Consider the following 25546-nt stretch of genomic DNA (forward strand, 5'->3'; position numbering starts at 1 on the left):
GTGGTCTTCAGTCCTGAGACTGGTTTGATGCAGCTCTCCATGCTACCCTATCCTGTGCCAGTTTCTTCATCTCCCAGTACGTACTGCAACCTACATCCTTCTGAATCTGCTTAGTGTATTCATCTCTTGGTCACCCTCTACGATTTTTATCCACCACGCTGCCCTCCAATGCTAAATTTGTGATCCCTTGATGTCTCAGAACATGTCCTACCAACCGGTCCCTTCTTCTCGTCAAGTTGTGCCACAAACTTCTCCCCAATCCGATTAGTCGTGTAATCTACCCATCTAATCTTCAGCATTCTTCTGTAGCACCACATTTTGAAAGCTTCTATTCTCTTCTTGTCCAAACTATTTATCGTCCATGTTTCACTTCCATACATGGCTACACTCCATACAAATACTTTCAGTAAAGACTTCCTGACACTTAAATCTATACTCGATGTTAACAAATTCCTCTTCTTCAGAAACGCTTTCCTTGCCATTGCCAGTCTACATTTTATATCCTCTCTACTTCGACCATCATCAGTTATTTTGCTCCAGAAATAGCAAAACTCCTTTACTACTTTAAGTGTCTCATTTCCTAATCTAATTCCCTCAGCATCACCCGACTTAATTCGACTGCATTCCATTATCCTCTTTTTTCTTATGTTAATGTTCATCTTATATCCTACTTTCAAGACGCTATCCACTCCGTTCAACTGCTCTTCCAAGTCCTTTGCTGTCTCTGACAGAATTACAATGTCATCGGCGAACCTCGAAGTTTTTATTTCTTCTCCATGAATTTTAATACCTACTCCGAATTTTTCTTTTGTTTCCTTCACTGCTTGCTCAATATACAGATTGAATAACATTGGGGAGAGGCTGCAACCCTGTCTCACTCCTTTCCCAACCACTGCTTCCCTTTCATGCCCCTCGACTCTATGACTGCCATCTGGTTTCTGTACAAATTGTAAATATCCTTTCGCTCCCTGTATTTTACCCCTGCCACCTTCAGAATTTGAAAGAGAGTATTCCAGTTAACATTGTCAAAAGCATTCTTTAAGTCTACAAATGCTAGAAACGTAGGTTTGCCTTTTCTTAATCTTTCTTCTAAGATAAGTCGTAAGGTTAGTATTGCCTCACGTGTTCCAACATTTCTGCGGAATCCAAACTGATCTTCCCCAAGGTCCGCTTCTATCAGTTTCTCCATTCGTCTGTAAAAAATTCGCGTTAGTATTTTGCAGTTGTGACTTATTAAACTGATAGTTCGGTAATTTTCACATCTGCCAACACCTGCTTTCTTTGGGATTGGAATTATTATATTCTTCTTGAAGTCTGAGGGTATTTCGCCTCTCTCATACATCTTGCTCACCAGATGGTAGAGTTTTGTTACGACTGGCTCTCCCAAGGCCGTCAGTAGTTCTAATGGAATGTTGTCTACTCCCTGGGCCTTGTAAAGAGGAACTAGGTCGTTCTGACAAGCATCTCAGTGGGATTAATCCGAAGATTGTTCGGCGTGGAGGACACTGAGCCGGCCGCGGTGGCCGAGCGGTTCTAGGCTCTTCAGTCTGGAACTGCGCGACTGCTACGGTCGCAGGTCCGAATCCTGCGTCGGTTTTTTTTTTTTTTGGGGGGGGGGGGAGACGGCAGGCGGAAGGTTAAATTTTCTTGATGTGGTATTTTTCAAGAAAGCTAGTGGCTTAGACCACACAGTTCACCGAAAACGCGCGCACACAGTCAGTTATCTACACCGGCATCCGAACCATCACCCACAACGAAAGCGAGGCATCACAAAAAGCTGACGGATAGAGCAAGGAACATCTGCGAACCAGAACTGCTTGATGAGAAATTTAAATATCTCACCAGCACATTGCCCAAGAATGTTATTCGTCCGCTTAGGTAAAAGGAGCGTCAAGACAACCTCGCAGAAATCATAGCGTTGCACAAGCCCTTGCGAAATCGAAAGTTTTCCTGGCTGTAGTTAAGGACGTTACTGACCGCATAGGAAAAAGATCTTGGAAAAAACGTAACATTCCGTTAGTTACAAAGGCACTCGGAAGATACAGGATCACGTAAAACTGGGAAAGGATACTCGCAGACCACTGGAAAGGCAGATATTTATTGGACTCGGTGTACTTGTGGGAAGGCGTACGTGAGCACCAGAAAAATAGCTATCAAAAGACGACTAGAAGATCATAAGAGCAACGGTGAAAGGAGAGTGAGTGTGGATGGCAAAAAAGCGATACCGGAATTTTAGTTCCGAATAACCGCTATTTTACGGTATTTGTTTGGTCCCGATTAATAACAGGTTTTTTTTACAGATAACTGAGTAAAAAACCGAAATATCAATTAGCCGTAGGAACAGTGGTAAAATTTTTCCTTTTTGAAGAAACTTTCTTAAAGATGAAGTAATTTTTATGCATAAAATGTGCCTTATTTGAAATTATTGTGTTATTTCAGAAAATGAAAAAGCGGCCAGTGCTCTTTAAGTAGCAGAGCCGACAGAAGCGAGCAACAAACACATGGCATAAGAACTGGTGCGGCACTGCTGAGACAATATGTCCCTCACGCCGTGTGAAGTGGTGACTTAAGGCACGCGTGCACGTGCAATGTGCGAGTCCCCCCCCCCCCCCCCCCCCCTCCTCCTCACCTTCTTTATGCGGTAGTTTCTCGCTGTCGTCGTGGGCCATATATTGTACTGCAGAATGGCACAAAGCCTAGTCTGGAAATATTTCTACGATATAAGATATCCATGAAGTACAAAGCTTCCTTTCCCTAAAAAGATAAAATATTTGTCTGACATTTCTATGAGTTAGTAAGAGGAAGAAGATTAAGGTAACAGTAATAGATTTATTCATTCATAATGCACGATAAAATAGAAAATAGGTGATCTGCAGCCGGTGTCTACCTAATATGCCTTTATCCGCTTGCAGCCCCTAAAACCGGTCAAATTAACATGAAAAACACACTTCTTCAACCTCAGTTTTCACCATTTAGCACTGACTATTCGTAATGCTCAAATGCTAATATGATCCCTGATAATGATTGTTGAGCAGAGTTTCTAAAACTTAGACTCAATGCGAGAATGCTGGTTGTTTTTTTATTTATTTTTATTCAACCATTTACCATTTTTCGAGAATAGCAGCTAACAGTGGACGGACGAAATTTTCTTTTGTTTGCCTATTTAATATTTTGATTCTATGTATCTTGAAACGGACAGTCAAAAATTTTCCAGGCTTTGTTCGATTTCTACGTTTATTGCAGAAAGAAGTACGAATAAAAAAATCGAAATCGTTTATTTCCGAAACCGGTTGTTTTGAGCGGATTTAAGGCAGGTAGAAGTGGCTTGGAAACAAACGGTATAACCGAAAGCCGGTTGTTTCAGCAATGACTGCCATCCCTAGAAGAGAGTGACAAATCAGCTGTTGCGGAACATGCTCTGCAGCCAGGACATGACCACATTAGTTTCGATAGGACTCAAGTACTAGCAGCTAGAAGCGGATGCCACGTAGGCTGTTCAGAGGGGCCATGGAGATTGTAAAACATTCGAAGAATTTCAATAGGAAGGACGGGCACGTTCAGTTGAATGACCTCTGCATTCCGATGCTGAAGACGACGTGTAGGAGTCTTCCGCCGTTGGATGATGGTAACGGTGGACAATAGCAACCGATAACGGCCAGTTGCGCTCGGGCACTCAAAGCGAGGCCCACGAGAAGGACAGGCCGCGTCGCGTGCGTCAGGAAGGTAGGCCTGAACTCGCTCGCTCGCTCAGCTCAGCAGTCAAAATGCGTTTCTAAACCTGTTAACTCGCAGCTGGTCGTGTAAGTACTAACGAAAATTGCATCTTCCACTGAAATATGCTATTATCAAGTCTTACTGATTAACAGTACTACGGCAGAATTTAATTTAAGATCAATACTCGATACAAATGGTGTAACGGCTTGTTTATAGCATTTAGTCTCTTCTGCTTAACAGTACTCATTACATACTGGAAGTGGTGTCTTATGCAACTGATATTCATTTTAGCATGATTCTATTTCATTGTACGCCAGTACAGCTGTAACAAATTACAAGTAGGCACATGCCCAACCCATCATCATAGGAATAATAACTGTAAGATTCCATAATAGCGGATTCCAGTGGAAGATTCAGTTTTAGTTTGTACGGACGCGCCTATTTACGAGTTAACAGGTGTAGACACGTAGTTTGTCTGCTGATTTGAGCGAGCGCAGGACTACCTTCGTGACGTACGCGCCGCGGCCTGTCTCTCACGTAGGCCTCGACTCAAAGCTTGTGACGTCACGCCACTGCAGTCAGTAGCGAGCCAGGGTGCGAATCGGACATTCAAAGAAGCTACGATCCTCTTTGTAAATGTCCACTGCATATGGGGACGAAACTTGGGTGCTAAAGGAAAATCCAACCGATCACGGCATAATAGCCCGGAATATGTTATTGATTATGATGTACGATTTGTGTTGCAATTAATATACACTACTGGCCATTAAAATTGCTACACCACGAAGATGACGTGCTAAAGACGCGAAATTTAACCGACAGGAAGAAGATGCTGTGATATGCAAATGATTAGCTTTTCAGAGCATTCACACAAGGTTGGCGCCGGTGGCGACTCATCCAACGTGCTGACATGAGGAAAGTTTCCAACCGATTTCTCATACACAAACAGGAGTTGCATGGTGAAACGTTGTCGTGATGCCTCGTCTAAGGAGGAGAAATGCGTACCATCACGTTTCCGACTATGATAAAGGTCGAATTGCAGCCTATCGCGATTGCAGTTTATCGTATCGCGACATTGCTGCTCGCGTTGGTCAAAATCCAATGACCGTTAGCAGAACATGGAATCGGTGGGTTCAGGAGAGTAATACGGAACGCCGTGCTGGATCCCAACGGCCTCGTGTCACTAGCAGTCGAGATGACAGGCATCTTATCCGCATGGCTGTAACAGATAGTGCAGCCACGTCTCGATCCTTGAGTCAGCAGATGGGGACGTTTCCAAGACAACCATCTGCACCAACAGTTCGATGATCTTCGCAGCAGCATGGACTATCAGCTCGGAGAGAATGGCTGGGGTTAACCTTGACGCTGCATCACAGACAGGAGCACCTGCGATGGTGCACTCAACGACGAACCTGGGTGCACGAATGCCAAAACGTCATTTTTTTCGGATTAATCCAGGTTCTGTTTACAGCTTCATGATGGTCGCTTCCGTGTTTGGCGACATCGCGGTGAACGCACATTGGAAGCGTGTATTCGTCATCGCCATACTGGCGTATCACCCTTCGTGATGGTACGGGATGCCATTGGTTACACGTCTCGGTCACCTCTTGTTCGCATTGACGGCACTTTGAACAGTGGACGTTACATTTCGGATGTGTTACGAGCCGTGGCTCTACCCTTCATGCGATATCCTACACTTCAGCAAGATAATGCACGACCGCATGTTGCAGGTCCTTTACGGGCCTTTCTGGATACAGAAAATATCCGACTGCTGCCCTGGCCAGCACATTGTCCAGATCTCTCACGAATTGAAAACGTCTGGTCAATGGTGACCGAGTAACTGGTTCGTCACAATACGTCAATCACTACTGTTGATGAACTGTGGTATCGTGTTGCAGCTGCATGGGCAGCTGTACCTGCACACGCCATCCAAGCTCTGTTTGACTCAATGCCCAGGCGTATCAAAGCCGTTATTACGGCCAGAGGTGGTTGTTCTGGATACTGATTTCTCAGGAGCTAAGTACCCAAATCGCTTCAAAATGTAATCACATGTCAGTTCTAGTATAATATATTTGTCCAATGAATACCCGTTTATCAGCAGCATTTCTTCTTGGTGTGCAATTTTAATAGCCAGCAGTGTATAATTCTTGTAGCCCTATTCATCGATCTGCCCTCAAAAGCGAGGCGTGCCTCGACGATGACGTGCCATTTACCGGTGTCGCAGGGAGACGGGCGGTACGCGGCCATCGAGGTGACGGCGGAGTCGGCCCCGGCGCCGCCTCCGTCGCTGCAGGTGCGCCGCGGCAGCGAGCCGGCGCTCAACCAGCTGGTGGCTTCGGCGGCGCCGGTAGGGGGCGCGGGGGCGGCGCAGGGCGACCCGCTGGGGGGCGGCGGGGGCGGCGTGGGCGTGCTGCTGCTCGCGGCCGACGGCGGCTCCAAGCGCTGGTCGGCCACGCCCGCCGTCCCGACGGAGCCCGACGGCGAGGAGCGCGGCGACGCCGGCGACAAGGACGCAGCCTGCCGCGCGCCGGCCAACGGCAGGCTGCGTGCGCCGCCCGCCAGGAAGGTGAGCCAGCGCTCAAATCACGGCGTGCATGTCGTACCGTCATACAGTGCACTGCGCCAGATTTGCACCTGGTAGTCACAACGGGATATAATTTGTTTTCGAATGTAAATCGGTTAAGCATTGACACATTAGAATATATACCAAGTTTCGCTGCCATACGATAATTACAGCCCACACTGGACTTCTGAGTGGCTGCACTTCAATTATAACCACTCGTTAGTAGCTTATATGTCCCACAGCTCAGCTTGTGTATGTATCGCATTTATGAATTCCGTGTTCATCTCGTTTGACTTCTCCATTTCTATAGACAAGAAAGAAATGGAGCGCCTTTTCGTACTGAAGCGATATCATGTGGTTTCACCACTATGCACACACCACCGGTAGCATCCGGGCCTTACCTTGGCAACTACCTTCAACAGCTTGTTCCATCGCGGTTCACGGGCCGTACGGAAATACTAATATTTCTACATTGTACCAATGTTTACGGCAAAACTATTGTCATGAGACTTCGGTGTAAAATGTGCCCCGTATAAATGCATTTGAACTAAATACCAATGGATTGGACAAAAATATGGAAACACCGCGAGAAATTCATGCTCGAACATAAATGCAGATACTAGCCTAACCTGCAGTTTGAGCTCTTGTATTTGACCCCGAACGTCACCTGTGCACCATCCTCAACACGTTGCAAGCGTCATTCGTTGTCACGACAGTGTTCCATGTAGTTGAGAGACCATTATGTCTGAGCTAAATGAATTCGAACGTGGTGCTGCTATAGTGGCTGCCTCGAAGTATTTGGCGTTTCGAGAGGCACCGTATCGAAGATTTCCCGCCCGGAAAGCAGTGCGTTAGACTGGACCGCACGACTAATCGCAGTGTTATTATAGTCTTCGATTAAAAGTGTCGTTTCTCTTCGTCTCATTCTACATCTACCTCTACATCCACATCCATACTCCGCAAGCCACCTGACGGTGTGTGGCGGAGGGTACCCTGAGTACCTCTATCGGTTCTCCCTTCTATTCCAGCCTCATATTGTTCATGGAAAGAAAGATTGTCGGTATGCTTCTGTGTCAGCTCTAATCTCTCTGATTTTATCCTCATGGTCTCTTCGCGAGATATACGTAGGAGGGAGCAATATACTGCTTGACTCTTCGGTGAAGGTATGTTCTCGGAGCTTTAACAAAAGCCCGTACCGAGCTACTGAGCGTCTCTCCTGCAGAGTCTTCCACTGGAATTTATCTATCATCTCAGTAACGCTTTCGCGATTACTAAATGATCCTGTAACGAAGCACGCTGCTCTCCGTTGGATCTTCTCTATCTCTTCTATCAACCCTATCTGGTACGGATCCCACACTGCTGAGCAGTATTCAAGCAGTGGGCGAACAAGCGTACTGTAACCTACTTCCTTTGTTGTCGGATTGCATTTCCTTAGGATTCTTTCAATGAATCTCAGTCTGGCATCTGCTTTACCGACGATCAACTTTATATGATCATTCCATTTTAAATCACTCCTAATGCGTACTCCCAGATAATTTATGGAATTAACTGCTTCCAGTTGCTGACCTGCTATTTTGTAGCTAAATGATAAGGGACATCTCTCTATGTATTCGCATCACATTACACTTGTCTACATCGAGATTCAATTGCCATTCCGTGCACCATGCGTCAATTCGCTGCAGATCCTCCTGCATTTCAGTACAATTTTCCATTGTTACAACCTCTCGATACACCACAGCATCATCTGCAAAAAGCCTCAGTGAACTTCCGATGTCATCCACCAGGTCATTTATGTATATTGTGAATAGCGACGGTCCTATGACACTCCCCTGCGGCACACCTGAAATCACTCTTACTTCGGAAGACTTCTCTCCATAGAGAATGACATGCTGCGTTCTGTTATCTAGGAACTCCTCAATCCAATCACACAATTGATCTGATAGTCCATATGCTCTTACTTTGTTCATTAAACGACTGTGGGGAACTGTGTCAAACGCCTTGCGGAAGTCAAGAAACACGGCATCTACCTGTGAACCCGTGTCTATGGCCCTCTGAGTCTCGTGGACGAATAGCGCGAGCTGGGTTTCACACGACTGTCTTTTTCGAAACCCATGCTGATTCCTACAGAGTAGATTTCTAGTCTCCTGAAAAGACATTATACTCTAACATAATACGTGTTCCAAAATTCTACAACTGATCGACGTTAGAGATATAGGTCTATAGTTCTGCACATCTGTTCGACGTCCCTTCTTGAAAACGGGGATGACCTGTGCCCTTTTCCAATCCTTTGGAACGCTTCGCTCTTCTAGAGACCTACGGTACACCGCTGCAAGAAGGGGGGCAAGTTCCTTAGCGTACTCTGTGTAAAATCGAACTGGTATCCCATCAGGACCAGCGGCCTTTCCTCTTTTGAGCGATTTTAATTGTTTCTCTATCCCTCTGTCGTCTATTTCAATATCTACCATTTTGTCAACTGTGCGACAATCTAAAGAAGGAAGCACAGTGCAGTCTTCCTCTGTGAAACAGCTATGGAAGAAGACATTTAGTATTCCGGCCTTTAGTCTGTCATCCTCTGAGTACCATTTTGGTCACAGTGTCTGGACATTTTGTTTTGATCCACCTACCGCTTTGACATAGGACCAAAATTTCTTAGGATTTTCTGCCAAGTCAGTACATAGAACGTTACTTTCGAATTCATTGAAAGCCTCTCGCATAGCCCTCCTCACACTACATTTCGCTTCGCGTAATTTTTGTTTGTCTGCAAGGCTTTGGCTATGTTTATGTTTGCTGTGAAGTTCCCTTTGCTTCCGCAGCAGTTTTCTAACTCGGTTGTTGTACCACGGTGGCTCTTTTCCATCTCTTACGATCTTGCTTGGCACATACTCAACTAACGCATATTGTACGATGGTTTTGAACTTTGTCCACTGATCCTCAACACTATCTGTACTTGAGACAAAACTTTTGTGTTGAGCCATCAAGTACTCTGAAATCTGCTTTTTGTCACTTTTGCTAAACAGAAAAATCTTCCTACCTTTTTTAATATTTCTATTTACGGCTGAAATCATCGATGCAGTAACCGCTTTATGATCGCTGATTCCCTGTTCTGCATTAACTGATTCAAATAGTTCGGGTCTGTTTGTCACCAGAAGGTCTAATATGTTATCGCCACGAGTCGGTTCTCTGTTTAACTGCTCAAGGTAGTTTTCAGATAAAGCACTTAAAAATATTTCACTGGATTCTTTGTCCCTGCCACCCGTTATGAAGTTTGAGTCTCCCAGTCTATATCCGGCAAATTAAAATCTCCACCCAGAACTATAACATGGCGGGGAAATCTACTCGAATATTTTCCAAATTATTCTTCAGGTGCTGCGCCACAACAGCTGCTGAGCCCGGGGGCCTATAGAGACATCCAATTACCATGTCAGAGCCTGCTTTAACCGTGACCTTCACCCAAATCATTTTACAATTCGAATCTCCGTCAATTTCCTTCGATACTATTGCTTTCTTATCGCTATAAACACGCCTCCCCCTTCACTGTCCAGCCTCTCCCTGCGGTATACATTCCAATCTGAGTTTAGGATTTCATTACTGTTTACATGTGGTTTCAGCCAACTTTCTGTCCCTAGTACTGTATGGGCGTTGTGACCGTTTATTAATGAAAGCAGTTCTGGGACCTTTCTGTAGACGCTCCTGCAGTTTACTATTAGCACATTAATATTGTTATTCCCTGTTGCATTTTGCCTACTCCTGCCTTGCCGCGTCTCAGGAGGCGTCTTGTCGGGCCTAAGGAGGGAATTCTCTAACCTTCTTTTCGTTATCTTTCTTACTATTCCGTAGCTGTTCGTCCCATGTATGGTAAAAGTTTCCCAAGCTATCCTGCTTTATTTTCTCAACACCAATGTTTGCTTCGGCGCTCGAAGTCGACCGACTTACACCGACACAGGATTGGGGAGATTTTGGTCAGTACCTCGTCAACAAACAAACCGCAAGAAGTCTAATGGTGTAAAGCCAGGTGGTCATAGGGTCACCGAATCTAACAGTCTCTTCGACCTCACCCTACTAAACGTTCAGTTCAACATCACTGTTTACAGCAGACTCACTGAAAAAGAATATACAGTGACAGAATTCTGCGTGGTCCGCGTCACATACTGCCTTTGCAACGGTCTCCTTCCATTTCACGTGTAACTTGGCACTCTTATTCCGTGCAGGAACTTTATGGTGGTACAGTTTGCCTGATAAAAAAGGTGACTCATCGTAAAAATAAGTATTTTCCAAAAGTCATTATTTGCGTCAAGCTTGGTTGACATATTCACAACAAATTTTTCTCGCTGAGGTTTTTCAGTCGGCTTTTAGTACCTTTAGCAGCTGTACCTTGTAGACAAAATGACATAACCTGTGTTAGATGTGACATTTTCTATTCCTAGCAGTCGTACTCGCTGATTTGGCCGGATTCCTGGCAAACGCCTTCCGTACGTTGGCCTGAAAAACACTACCTGTTTCCATAAAAGAAGTGTGCCAACACTAATAGTTAGTCGGGACTGTATCTCCCTGTAGGCAGTGATAAAATACGGGGACCGAAGGTTATTTACAATTTGTGGAGAAACGAGACTGCAATTTTAAGAGTCGACTGGCATGAAAGGATATTGTGTTGGAGGAGGGAATGAGACAGATTTATCCCCGATGTTGTTCAATCCGTACAATGGGCAAGCAGTAATGAAAACCGAGGAGAAATTTTGAAAACGAATTAAAGTTCAGGAATAACAAATAAAAACTTGCAGGTTTGCCGATGACATAATACTATCAGAGATAGGTAAGAGCTTGGAAGAGCAGTTGCACGGAAAGGACATTGTCTTGAAAGAATGATACAGATGAACAAAACCAAAATGTGGGTAATGGAATGTAATCGAATCAAACTAGGTGATGCTGAGGGAAATACGTTAGAAAGATGAGCTTTGCTGTTCCGGAGCAATATAACTGATGATGGCCGAAATAGAGGACATACAAAATGTAGATTGGCAATGGCAAAGTGTTCGTGGAGAAATTTGTTAATATCGAACAGAAATTTAAATCTTGTTAAGTCCCCTCCGAAGGTATTTGTTTGGGGTGTTGCATTGTCTGAACTGTTTATCTTTGACATTTCACTTCCGTACAAGAAGAGAATAGAAACTTTTCAAATGGTGTGCTACAGAGGAATGTCGAAGATTAGATGGGTAAATCATGTAAATAATGAGACGGTATTATATACTTGTGAGAAAGGAAGTTCATGGTACAACTTGCCTAAAATAAAGGGTCGGCTGAGAGGACGCATTCTGAGACATCAAGGAATTATGAATTTACTATTGGAAGGAAGTATGGAGATAAAAATTTCAAAGGGAGATCGAGAAATAACACAGCAGACAGGTTCAAATATATGTGGGTTGTAGTAGTTAGGCGGAGATGTTGAGGCTTGCCGAGGATAGAGTAACGTGAAGAGCTGCATGAAACCAATCTTCGAACTGAAAACGACAGGAAGAAGTTCCGTTGAGCTTGGATCTATATGAACTATGTTACAGACTAATCTTTCTAATGTAGCGGCAACATTTTTCGTCAAATCTTCTCTTTTTGAGTCATGAATTTTAAAGTTGTTAAAATATAAAATTGGAAAGTACCTTTTGGAACCTGTATAGAAAATTGGAATAGAGATCAGCATAAATATCATTTCCACTCTTTTTTATTGCCTTGGCCAGCACATTCTCCAGATCTCTGACCAATTGAAAACATCTGGTCAATGGTGGCCGAGCAACTGGCTCGTCACAATACGCCAGTCACTACTCATCTGGTCAATGGTGGCCGAGCAACTGGCTCGTCACAATACGCCAGTCACTACTCTTGATGAACTGTGATATCGTATTGAAGCTGCATGGGTAGCTGTACCTGTACACACCATCCAAGCTCTGTTTGATCCAGTGCCCAGGCGTATCAAGGACGTTATTACGGCCAGAGGTGGTTGTTCTGGGTACTGATTTCTCAGGATCTATGCACCCTAAGTGCGTGAAAATGTAATCACATGTCAGTTGTAGTATAATATATTTGTACAATGAATACCTGTTTATCATCTGCATTTCTTCTTGGTGTAGCAAATGTAATGGCCAGTAGTGTATTAAAGAATGTGTGTGAAAAGTCTTCCTTTTGTGTGAAGAAAGCGGCAACCCTACGTGGGTGTGTGCAGGAGTCTGTGTCGGCCCGGCGCGCGCTGCAGCTGCCGGGCGACTGGCGGGACGCGGAGGCGTCGGCGTCGGCGTCGGCGAATCGCTTCGCGCGCGACGGCGGCTCGCGGCTGTCGATGCAGTTCGGCAGCGACGCGCGCTGGGCGGACGCCGCGGACCGCGTGGCGTCGCGGTCTCTGCCGCGGGACGCTCGCTCCCGGCGCGAGCCTCTGGGGCAGGCCACCGCCCCCGCCGCCCCCGCCTCGCCGCCCCCGCCGGCGCCCTTCCTGCAGCGGCCGCGAAGGCCGCAGCGCCGCGGCTCCACCTCCGACGAGGACGACGATCTCGCACCCGAACAGTGAGTTCACACCACTCTCGGCCGCTCTCGTCATTTCGCGTGTCTACACAGGTTTCCTGCTTCATCTTCTTATGGTTCCGTACCGCAGTCCGTAAAAACGGATCCCTAGAGTCGTTTCGTACTCGTCCGGTACGGCAAGAAAGGAAGAATGGGTTCCACAATGAGATTTTCACTCTGCAGTGGAGTGTGCGCTGATATGAAACTTCCTGGCAGATTAAAACTGTGTGCCGGACCGAGACTCGAATTCGGGACCTTTGCCTTTCGCGGGCAGAGTGAAAATCTCATTCTGGAAACATCCCGTCGGCTGTGGCTAAGCCATGTGTCCGCAATATCCTTTCTTTCAGGAGTGCTAGTTCTGCAAGGTTCGCAAGAGAGCTTCTGTAAAGTTTGGAAGGCAGGAGACGAGGTACTGGCAGAAGTAAACTTGTGAGGACGGGGCGTGAGTCGTGCTTGGGTAGCTCAGTTGGTAGAGCACTTGCCCGCGAAAGGCAAAGGTCCTGAGTTTGAGTCTCGGTCCGGCACGCAGTTTTAATCTAATAGGAAGTTTCGAAGAATGAATTGAGTGTTGGTGTTATTAACGATCATCCTCCTTTACCTCCTCTGCATTACTGCAGATGACGTGTCGCTAAGCACGTTTGTTCTGTGCATGCAGTACACGTGAGGCGCCTAGTTGTTTCCTCTGCAGCTGTGTGGAACACGAAGGTTCTGTTGTAGTTCGCTAACCTGCTGCATTCAAGTTCATGCCCGCAGCGCAGAAAACAGCACGCAGGTCGTGTGTTCTGTATCTTGAGGCTGAAACTGACTTTTAGCGAGGTTCTGTTCTGAAACAATGTATCACTTCTTTGGGATGCCACTCGCGTATTTTAATATAGCCACACGAGAAGACTACACGATCTTAATACAACTCGTTCTGATACAGCAAAGTACATGATCAAACAAAATGTTTACGAAAATGTGTCTTTACACTATTTGTGGCACTTATCAGTGCCTCGTGACTACCGGAGTGAATCTTTTAATACTGAATACTGGCAAAAACATCCTGCCACGGACAACATGACTGTACATCTCGACTGCCTAATCCAGAGTGACGAACAGCCCGAAACACTTCGCGCGCCATACCAGAAAAGGCGTGACCCGAATGTGCCCGAACGCGTCCGAAGTGCCTCGTCTGCAGTTTCGTCAGCCTTTTGTCTTTGATTTAAATTGTTTTTAATAATTCTAAAATGACTGACTGATAGTGAGCTGTTAAGAGATATTTATATTAAAAAGTGAAGTCATTCCAATGAGTTGTTTAACTAATAATAATAACTATACTTTAACGTTTTGGCGCCCTCGCTCCGAACAAAGCAGTCAATCACACAGTACTAGCATTATGCAAGCGGTCTTTCTCACGGGAATGGTACCGAATCTAACATTTGTCACAGATACCTCACACCACATTTCGCTCTCTATATACTTCTTGCACCTCCACTGCTCTGGGAACAGCTTCTTGGAGCCTAATATGATCGATTACTAAGCCAGGAATATTACACCGGCTGCCGTGAGGTACGTTGTATGAGACATTTAGCATTTGCTACGCGCCGGCTAAGGCTGTCGCCACGGTGGTAACGACACTGGTGGGTTCCGCAGACGGCCGACATCGGCCGAAGGCGGCAGCACAGATATTCTCAAATCATTTCGCAACTACGAGTGCGGTCTCAATGCAGCCTATCTCATCTCCCGTACGTAAAGATTTTGGACGACCATCGCTGAAATTCAAATCAGTTTTCTTTTCTCTGCCAGCGCGACACTAAATTTGGACTATGAGAAACTGGTAAGTGTAGTCGGAGTAGTAGTTTGTGGCGTCCTGAGGATGAAAAACATCATCGGAATATAGGCCGGACTCTATGGACTTGAAGTTGCAGGTTTATTGGAAACGGCAAGTAGACAAAATTTTTACCGCATATTTAAGGTGCAGGCTATAGCCTAGAAAAACAATCCGTTCAAGTGACAAGGATGGCTTATATCTTGCTTAAAGTTACTGTAAGAGATCTTTTTGGGCTGTGATGGGTGGACATTAGCTGTCTACAAATAATAATACTTATATTATTATTATTATTATTATTATTATTATTATTATTGCTTGCTATCGTATTTATGCCACTAGGAAGGTGATTGTTACATGAAGTGGTTTGCAAATGTGCCGTGCGTACGTTTTTCCACTTTCCGGTGCTGTAGGTGTTAAGAGTATCTTATTCTAAACTTTATCTTTCACACGTACGCTGAATGACAGTCATTGAAGTTTCATTGACTTTTGTTGGCACAACTTCAAATAAATTCAGCCAAACACCTCGCTGCACAACTAGACGTCTCTGTTGGTAGTGTGACACATTCCTCCACCAGGTGGGGTACTCACAGGTATGTGCCCGCTGAGTTCCCGCCACCTAACAGACGACCACAAAGAGCAATGAAGGACAAACTGTGCGGAATTGCTATCGCGTTACGAGGCTAATCGCGACTATGTTTTGTGGAACGTCGTCACGGGCGATGAAGCATGGGTTTACCACTTCGAACCGGAAACAAAACGGCAATCCATGGAGTGGCACCACATCACCTCTCCTCCGCAGAAAGAGTTGAAAGCTGCACCCTCAGCCAGTCTTCTGGGACTCTGAACGGGTCATTCTATTTCATGTCCTCCGTCGCGGTGCAGCGATCAACTCGGAAGTATACTGTGCTACCCTCGGGAAATTGAAGAAAAGACTTCAGCGTGTTTGTGGCATTAAAGTGCTAAAGAACTTCTCCATGACACCGCAAACACAGAGGGGAGCTCCCAAAACTTCATTGGCTCGTTCTCCCTCACCCAACCTACAACCTGGACTCGCACCTTCCGACTCCCATTTGTTTGGTCCGATGAAGAATGCAACCCGCCGGAAGCAGTACGTGGATGATGGGGAGGTTATTGATGTGCAAGATGTTAGCTCCGATGCCGACCATTAGTGTGGTATCACGTGGGCATACATGCCATCCTAGTAAGACGGCGTAAGACTGTCAGATGTTGAAAAACAGGATTTTGTAACCAAAAGTGGAGAATAATATGGTGTATTGGAATCCTACACCCCTCGTAGATTCACATTCTTCACCAGTATAGAAACCACGATCCACAACTGAATAATGGGCTACTGATCTGGACGCAGGGTTGTCAGGTTCGTAAAAATTCCCGACATTGTTTAGGGACTAAACACACAGCTACATCTTATAAACTTCACCAAGGCGACTTTTTTTTTTTTTTTTCTAAACTGCATCTCTAAAGCTACAATTAACACACAGTCTAGAACTGACATATATATTTTACGATTATTGGTTTATTGTTTACTGTCCCTACGAACTTACTTCCTTTTGCATTTTCCAGACCGACTGATAAACTTCTGTACGCAGCAGTGCTTCTGTGTTTCTTTACGTTTTCGCCCCCATGAAAGAGACTGATCACAGAATTATAATATTCATCTTTGTTAAGCTGTTATTAAATCTTACAGCATTGATTATTAAAGCAGAACTTCAACGTACAACACAAAAAAACACATGGGCCCCAGCTGCTTATCGTCTGCCAAACGATTCACGAGAAACAATGCGGAACTACGCACTGCCTCCATTTGGATGAAATTAGCGATGCAGCGAGCGGAAAACTCATCACGTGTACGTAGCTTTTGGGCAACTGTCCGTATCAACAGCATTTATGCATTTCAGACTTTTTTACACGATGACTGTAAGAGAGAAAAGTGTATTTACTGTAAGTTGTCCTATTTCCAGAAGGGGTTGGTGGGATCGGAGGACGACGTCACATGATAGATTTCAGGCTAACACCTCTGTAAAGTATAAACACGTGTCAACAGTGCTACCACAGTGCAGCCAACTAAACGTCCTAGCGTGTGCTACATACTTCCGCGAAAGTACAAGTGACACTTGGAGGTAAAACTCGCTGACATGTTGTTCGAAATCAAAATCTGAAATCATTTACCACAAGGGGAGGAAAAGGTACGAAATACGTGACTTAATAAGCAGTGACACAGCAAACAACAATGGCTACCTCACGCAGTACCGGTACTGTTACCTAGCTAAAGTTGGGGTCAACAAAAGAAAAAAGTGACAACCGGTTGGTGCCTTCTAACTAAAGCCGTTTTGGACAACTCGTAATTGTTGTTAGTATGCATTTTGCATTTCTTGAAGCATATTTACATATGGATCCGTAGTCAGACACTAAAACTAATAAATTGCCAGTGCTACAAAGAAGGGACAGTTGAAACTGAAAACAATTTTGAGGTAATTTGTGTGTAATATTATCTGTTGACTTCACAGAAAGCATACGGAAATTTATAGATGATTAGTAAGATGGAACGACACTTCTGAAGATTATTTGAATACAAATTTGATATGTGATGCCCTGAATGTCAAGTATTACGTAAAAGGCCGCCGATCATATTACTATAAAAAATAAATAAGTCTCGAAGTAGGAAAACGGAGGAGCAGAAAAATTAGTAGCCCACAATGAAAAATGTAGGCGTATAAGAAGACGGTGGACAAATATTCATGTTGTGATAACTTTGTAGCACAACAGTTCAGAACCCAACATCTGAACAAAAGAAAAGATAGGGTACATGTAGCTCCTCGACATTGAAATGGATACTGATGATGCAAAAAATACAAAATCAGTATGCAAACTCCATTCTAGTGGATTCTGGGGTCTACGGCTTCACGTAATTGTCGTGTCCGACTATATGAATCTAAATATAATCTTTAATGATCAACGCTGTGTAAAAAAAATAAAATAAAGTGTAAATGATATAGTGAAAGCTCATTAACCTTCCCTTGACAGACTCTCCGGTAAGTACGTATTTTGAATTTCACGAATAATCACTGAGATGATTTGTTTTGAAATATAAAATAATTAGTTCAAACTACTAAGCGAGTCATTGATTACCAGCTAACTATACCCACAACCTGATTTAGGTTTTCCACGATTTCCCAAAATCGCTTCAGGCAGATGCCCGGATGGCTACTTTGAAAGAGCACGGCCGATTTCCTTTACCAATCTGAGCCCGTGTTAGGTCGCTGTTGACCTCGTTGTGGACGGGACGTTAAACACTGATCTCCTCTTCCTCCCATTAACGAAATGTTATTGTCAGCCTTATCGCTGCAGTTTAGCAAAGTAAGTCTAAAATCTCACTATGACGTGAAATTTGCAGACAAAAAGTCGCTGTTACTTTGTACTCGCACCTCTTATTTAGACGCTTTTATTAACCATAGGCCAGTCGCCTTCGCGCTTCGTTTTTTTGTCGCCATTACATCACATGATCACAATACACGCAGCACCAACTCCTAGCAAACTTAAGCGTGTCGAAAATCTGTTCTTAATAATTAGGACAAGAATTATATCTTTCTTTGAAATAGGCAAAATTTTCAGGTTGTTCCGTACTTGAGAACCGGCTGGTAAAATGCCTTGTGCAACAGTAAGTGGCAACATGTTGGCAGCCTATAATGCGAAGCTCCCATTGGCGCATTGTGGAGGGAGCAGTCCAATCTGCTAGTTGTCAGGTGCCAGGTATTTTCGTTCATACCCAGAAGAAAGAAAAAAATTTGTTTCGCGAATCCACACGTGGCCAGGCGTATCAGATCACGCCTTTTTTTTTATAGCTGAGCAATTCAGTTCCTGTGACTTGCAGACATTTATTTAAGTGACTTTGGATATTCACAGCGCCTTCGCAATACATATATTCACTTACGAAATTTGTCATTAATAACCCAACTCAATTCAAAAACAGCGAAGTGCATAAAAACAACTCTAGAAGAAAGGACAGTCTTCACTATCCTGCATTGAATCTCACTTTGGCACAGAAATGGGTGAATTACGCTGCCACAAAAATCTTCGGTCGTTTGCCAAATAGTATTAAAAGTCCGACAAATAGCCAACCAACATTTAAAATAGTAACTGAAAAAACTAATAATAATTATTTGCTGTGTGGAAAACTTATTTTAAAGTGACACGTTCTACATCATTACGAAATGTCATATTCATGATCTATGGAACAAGGATTAATGTATGTGTGTATGTATACTTGTTTACACAGCTGACGAAAAGAGAGGCTAGAAATTGCATCATGCTAAAGTTCAAGCAGAGATCTGTCAGAATTTCTGGTTAGTATCGATGGGAAAAAACTTTCACTCTCCTTTTTTGGTAAATATGCTTGTCATTAGCATTGCACAGCATCTGTCTGATGCAAAACGTAACACCAATGCAAAGTACTGGTAGGCCGAGTATCCATAGTAAAATAGTTGGAGGTACTGCTCCAAGAATAAGAAGATGATGTGATGGCAGATGAGTCAGTTTCTGCATCTTTATTTCCTTTTAGGAGATTCTAAAATTTAACTGTGCAGAGTGACATAATCAGTTGTTGCTTTAGGCACAAACATCTATTGGTCAAGTTAATCAAAATGGCTGATGGGAGTGACTGTAAATGGGAAATGCTTGTACGGTCGCTCCCATCAGCCACAGCGCCAAGTGTCAACTTTGCATTTGTTAGTAAATTACATGTCTATTCGGTTAAGATGATTGTAAGAGACACGTTGGTGCCAGCAGTTTGCAAGAACATTGTGTTTGCTGGAGGTGGCAAGAAATAACGAAATGGAATAAACAAACAATTATTGAGTAGTTACAATTAGCATAAAACCCAATTATCTGTATTAGAGAAATCTATTTATGTCTGTTTATGGAACTAACAGCTGATTCGTGGAAACTGAACACTGTTTGGCACATTTACTTTCTTTTCTGTCGGTTAATAATGTGTGCGGTGTGTTTCAGAGTGGAGTATGTGGTGCTGCACAATGAAGGTGGCTGTCCTCTTGGGATCCATGTGGTGCCAGATTATGACTCTCGTGGTCGTGACCGTGGCCTGCTAGTACAAGGTGTCGAACCAGGAGGTAGAGTTGCACGGGACGGTCGACTGGCGCCATTCGACCGCATTGTCGAAATCAACGGACGAAATCTTCTCGACCTACCCTTCCATCGGTATCTACACAATATACTCTATAAGACTCTGCATATCGAGACTACTTTGTGTTGTTATTAGACTCTCCTTTGCTTGTTTCATTAGGAAATAGTGACAAAAAAGCTGATTCTTTGTGGGCATCCTAGTATCTTGGATTATTGTGGTTGTAGCTCCTATGGTGAATGTACAGGGTGACAGTCATTGAACTACATGGAAAAAAAACCAAATTACAAACTATGGCATACACACTCTTTATTCAACATGTAAACGTGGTTACAGATATTCAGATATAGATTATTACATGTTCAATATGCCTGCCATCATTGGTGATGATGTGGTGCAGATGAATAGCAAAATTCTGCATGACCCATTGAAGTGTTGGAACATCGATGCTGTCAATGACATCCTGAATGGCTGTTTTGCACTCAGCAATTGTTTTGGAGTTGCTGCTGTACACCTTGCCTTTAATACAGCCCCACAAAAAGGAGTTGCATGTGTTCAGGTCCGGATAATAAGGTGGCCAATCAAGGCCCATGCCAGTGGCCTCTGGGCACCACACAGCCAGAATGCAGTCCCAGAGTGTTCCCCCAGGTCATCAGAGACTCTCCTGCCTTGATGGGGTCAGGCTCCGTTTTGTATGAACCACATCTTTTCAAAATTGGGGTCACTTTGGATAAAGGTAGATGACATCGACCTCCAGAACCTTCACGTTCCGTTCGGTAACCACTGTGCCATCAAGAATATCGCACTGATTATTCCGTGACTGGACATTGCACACCACAGTCTCACTCACTGAGGGTGATGCGACTTCTCGAATGCAAAATACGGATTCTCAGTCCTCCAAATGCATTCTCATCATGCCCCACAGTCAACTGTGCAGTTTGAACATCCTGACAGAAACCGTTCAGAAGTTGTGACTACTTTATTTCATTTAGTTCAATAATTGTTGCCCTGTATGACAGGGACAATTGAATCTTTTATAGTCTTCTACACTTTGTGGGAAGCAGTTATTTAATTCAGAATTTCTTAACAGCAGTGTATTAAGGTTACTGCCTGATAAACAACAGCATTGTTAGCAAATAACACGAGAACTCAATCGAGGAGATTAAATGAGGTTGTCTTGTCATGGTTCTTTGATGTTGTCTTTCTGATCCACTTCTTGTAAGAAAATGATGGCAAATTTGACTAGATTTGAAGTGATTTTAAAATGTAGGAGATGTTCATAATATCATTTTTATAATCCCTATTTCCATGTAGGAAGATAACTGGTATGTCAGAATAAAATTTAGTTTTCAGTTGCAGCAATCAGCGTTGCTGAGAAAATAACATCTGTAAGTACCACCATAGATTATTGCTAGTTTTGAAACTGTGACGGCAGTCCATCGTTCTCAGTTTGTAAGAACATTGTGTCCATCTGCTTAGCTGAGTGGTAATGTGTTTGCTTACCATGCAGCGAGCCCGAGCTCAATTCCCTGCTGAGTTTTAGATTTTCTCTGCTCGTGGACTGGGTGTTGTGTTGCCCTGATCATCGTTTCATCATCACCAATATGCAAGTCACCCAATTTGGCATCACCAGAAAGACGACTTGCAACTTGGCGGCTAAACTTCCCTGGATGGGGCCTCCACACCAACAATGCCACACGATCATTTCTTTTTTTTTTGTAACAACATTATCTGTGAAGGTAGGGTTCCAGGCTCCAGTCCAGTGTGCATAACATAACGAAGATATTGGCATAGGTGTATTCACATGGCCTTCTTGAAGAAGCTAAGCTTGACACAGGAGTCTAGACTTGACTTGCAGCCCTGTATTGAAGGAAATTCTTCTGATCTGTTGGTTAATGCAGAAAAGCTGTAAAAGTCAATACAAGTTCCTAGTAACAGAAAAACTGTCATCTCAGTTTCTAGCCAAAACAACTACAGTACGATGAATCTGCCTAGAATTTTCTATTTTTGTGATTTTTGTTAGTAAATTTCACTGTTCAGTCTTCGAATACCTTTAATTTATCATCCAAGTATTGAGTCTCACCTATATGTACAATAGCACCTGTGTTAACTGGAGTGCCAGTGTGGAACACTGGATAACACATCTCCCTAGTATGCAGGAGACCTGGATTTGAATGCTTGTGCTGGTACAAATTTTCATTCACTGCTTCAGACTACGTCATTATCTGATTGTATCCATTTTCAGTTGTGTTGATAAATAATCTATGATAAATAATGTTCTATGATACAATCATTATGATCCATTGCTACTTACATTTTGTATACAGGGTGCAGGAGATCTTCAAAGACTCTCTTCAGTCACCTGAATTGAGACTGCGAGTTGTAAAACACCACAGGTCAGCAGAGGCACCAAAGAAGCCCCCAGCACCTGTCTTCCCAAGGTCTCTTACTGACGCTCTCACAGAGAGGGACAGCGTTGCCATGGTCGAAGGCGAGGAAAGAAGTGAGTGTTCTCATACAAACTATTTCACTAAATCTAAGCAACTGAAATTGTGTAAGTAAACTGATAACATCAATAAAGGAAGAGTTATTTAAGTAGATTAATTCTTACTTTTTTATGCTTTCAGCAAGCTTAGGTACCAAAGTAGCTACAGTTTCTCCTACAAAAAAGGTATCCTCCCCTGCAGTGCGTCCACCTGCAGGTTCTAGTCTAATAGCTGCCAATACGAGAAAGATTGGTCGAAAAATGGAGCTTGAACTCACAAAAGGTCCACATGGTCTTGGGTTCAGTATTACAACACGTGACAATCCAGCTGGTGGAAATTGCCCCATATACATAAAAAACATACTTCCTAAGGTAATATGTTACTGATAATAGAACTTTTTCCAAACTAGATATCACCTGTGGTGGTGGTGGTGGTGATGGCAGTAGTAGTAGTAGTAGTAGTAGTAGTAGTAGTTGTTGTTGTTGTTGTTGTTGTTATTGTTGTTCTTCTTCATGTTCATACACTACATTGTTCTATATCTTAGGCATTACTCAGAGTCCTCGATATGATCTTGTTTACCTGTATCACTATTCTTTTTCCTTCAATATTCTATCTAAATGTGAAAAAAATCAATGCAAAAGTTTTGCTTCACATGATGATTGTCCTTTTCTCTTTCTTGCATTCTTCTCATACACATCTCAAAAATTCACTATTTTCATATGTTTTTCAACACCTTGTTTTACATGCCTCTGCCTCATCACTAATGATTTGGTACATATCCACATATCCCATAACCTTTTAACTGTCATCCTTAATATGTGTTTATTATTACTGGTATTTTTTTTAGCTTGTGTGGCCATTGTGATAAGATTTTAATGACCCATATCTCTCTCTCTCTCTCTCTCTCTCTCTCTCTCTCTCTCTCTCTCTCTCTGTGTGTGTGTGTGTGTGTGTGTGTGTGTGTGTGTGTGTGTGTGTGTGTGTTATTCTGAATGGTTTCAGAGATAGAACACGTGTGTGTGTGTGTGTGTGTGTGTGTGTGTGTGTGTGTTATTCTGAATGGTTTCAGAGATAGAACACATTTGAAATACATTTAATTTTGGGCTAATGGTACACACCTGTGTGTCTTACCCACCTAGTTTCTTTGACATTTTATTTTGGCCCAACCATCCTCTTTGTTTTCAATCCCTTTGCTTTTGATATCTTTCTGCCATGAACAAGCCCATTAAACTTGCAGCTGTCCATGGCATGTTGTAGGTGAAGTGCAAAGGATTGAGAGTATATTGTAGAGAAATACCAGTTGGCTGTGTTTATATATGCTACACATTTACAGTTCCGAAGATCGTGCAGAGATGGTGTATGTTCACAGCTTCTGCAATGGTTGTGCCCCCTTGTGCTGTTGAAGACTGCCATCAGTGCTTTTTGACACATCAAACCCCTGTTTGTAGCGTGTTTACTGTAGTTTTCAGCACACTGTGTGAAACAGGTTTTCTTCCAAGTTCAAATTTTTCTTCTGAACATTTTATCCATTTCGTATGAAGCATGTTGACATGTTTACATTGACAACAATGTTACACAACTTGGATTTTGCCCCCAGTCAAACGACAGTCACATTCTGCTGTTAATAGTATCCACTGCTGAAGCCACATTTACGGGAATGGAATCAACAAGACATATAATAATCATTGATAGGTATTTTTGATCAATGCTGGAAGCAGCTTGATCGGTAACATTTCGATAGGGTCAGTCATTTTAGAAAAGCGAATGGGACACAATTACTTACATTTTCTTGAAAATTATTTTGTTGAACACACTGAGGACGTTCCTTTGGTTGTATGGACTGCAGTGTATTATAGCATCGTGGAGCCCCCATCACATTGTACTGTGGTGAGGGAACATCTCAACCACATTTACCCTACTCTCTAGATAAGTCATGGTAGTGCTGGTTAACTGGCTACCAAGATTGCCAGACCTTACACAATTAGAGTTTTGTTTTTGGGGTTGTATGAAGTCTGAGTTTGACAAAAAAAATGGTGATTACATAAGATGAATCACTTGATTGCATCATGGATGCTGCTACTCTCATTAGGGAGTGTGTAAAGTCACTCAGGCAAGCAATACAACATGTTATCCAAGAGTGCACAAATGCACTGAAGTCGATGGTGGGATATATAAACATTTGTTATGAACTTTAAAATTACTGTAGTGTGATGTGAATAAGTTAAAAGTATGTATTTTTCAGTTGATACTTTGTAGAATACATATTGTAATGTTCACCAGCTATTGTATGTGTGTAAACCTAACAATGTACTGAATAACACAAAAAATAAATAACAATGTACATTAAATGTGTTCTATCTCGGAACCCATTTGGAATGTGGCATATGTCCATATGCAGTTTTTTGGTTCAAATGAACATTCTTGTCATATCCCTGAATATTGGCCCTTACTCTTGGGACACAATGTGTTTGTTTATTTTATATGAATACTGCTGTGAAACACATTTAATTCTGTGGAAAAAATTGTTCTTACTTAGTCATAAATAGCAAAGGTGTAATGGGCAGAAACTTGAGAAAACATCAAATGTCTTGAATAGAACTTAAGATTAATGTTCCAAAGGAAATAAATAGAGGTGGGCAGGGACAAGGCAGTGAATGAGAGATGTCATGAATTGCTGAGCAACAGCATTGATTTTTGCTACAAATTTCCATTGTATAGTTACTAATTATGCCTGTATATGATGACTGAATTGTTATGGGAATCATTATATTATCATGACAATCTGTACATCTTAAAGCCATAATCAAATAAATACCTTTTAATATTTTTCTTTTTGTCATAACATAATTTTTGTTCATATGCAAAACTTGTTTAAAGTTGTAGGGCTGGAACAATTTCTCCAGTGGAATCTCTGATGCTTGCATGTTTAGTTTAGCTAATAGATTTATTTGCACATTTATAGATAAGATATTCATTGTGCACCAGTAAGCAGTAGTAATATTTCACAGCACATAGTTGAAGAGATTTCTGTAACTCTTTCCATATAATTTAAAAATAAGTGGTCAGTCATGAAAAGTTATAGGTTCTGCAACAGGAAAGTCTGACTGTGTCATAGTTATGAATGGAAACACACACAAGTAGTAAAGGCAGATGATTACAAAACTGACACAGACAAAATTTGTTGAACTGAAAGAATCTCAAAAGCAAAGCAATAAATACAATGAAGCATGGTGATTTATGTGCCATGTGGGCAGCAGTCTCCATTCTTATGTTTCTGA

At 42.9% G+C, this 25546-nt stretch overlaps 1 protein-coding gene across 13 annotated transcripts in view; it reads left to right on the forward strand.

Annotated features, from left to right (window-relative positions):
- The window catches only part of LOC126354218 (partitioning defective 3 homolog), a 468105-nt gene that overhangs the window by 337706 nt on the left and 104853 nt on the right, over positions 1-25546 (forward strand). For all 13 annotated transcript variants that reach the window (XM_050003695.1, XM_050003686.1, XM_050003692.1 and 10 more), the window contains 5 exons: positions 5939-6280; positions 12486-12820; positions 19653-19859; positions 22110-22285; positions 22410-22639. In XM_050003695.1, coding sequence (XP_049859652.1) covers positions 5939-6280; positions 12486-12820; positions 19653-19859; positions 22110-22285; positions 22410-22639 — 1290 coding nt within the window. The remainder of the gene's footprint in view (positions 1-5938; positions 6281-12485; positions 12821-19652; positions 19860-22109; positions 22286-22409; positions 22640-25546) is intronic.

The sequence above is a fragment of the Schistocerca gregaria genome, chromosome 3 (assembly GCF_023897955.1).
Source record: "Schistocerca gregaria isolate iqSchGreg1 chromosome 3, iqSchGreg1.2, whole genome shotgun sequence".
Taxonomy (NCBI): Eukaryota; Metazoa; Arthropoda; class Insecta; order Orthoptera; family Acrididae; genus Schistocerca; species Schistocerca gregaria.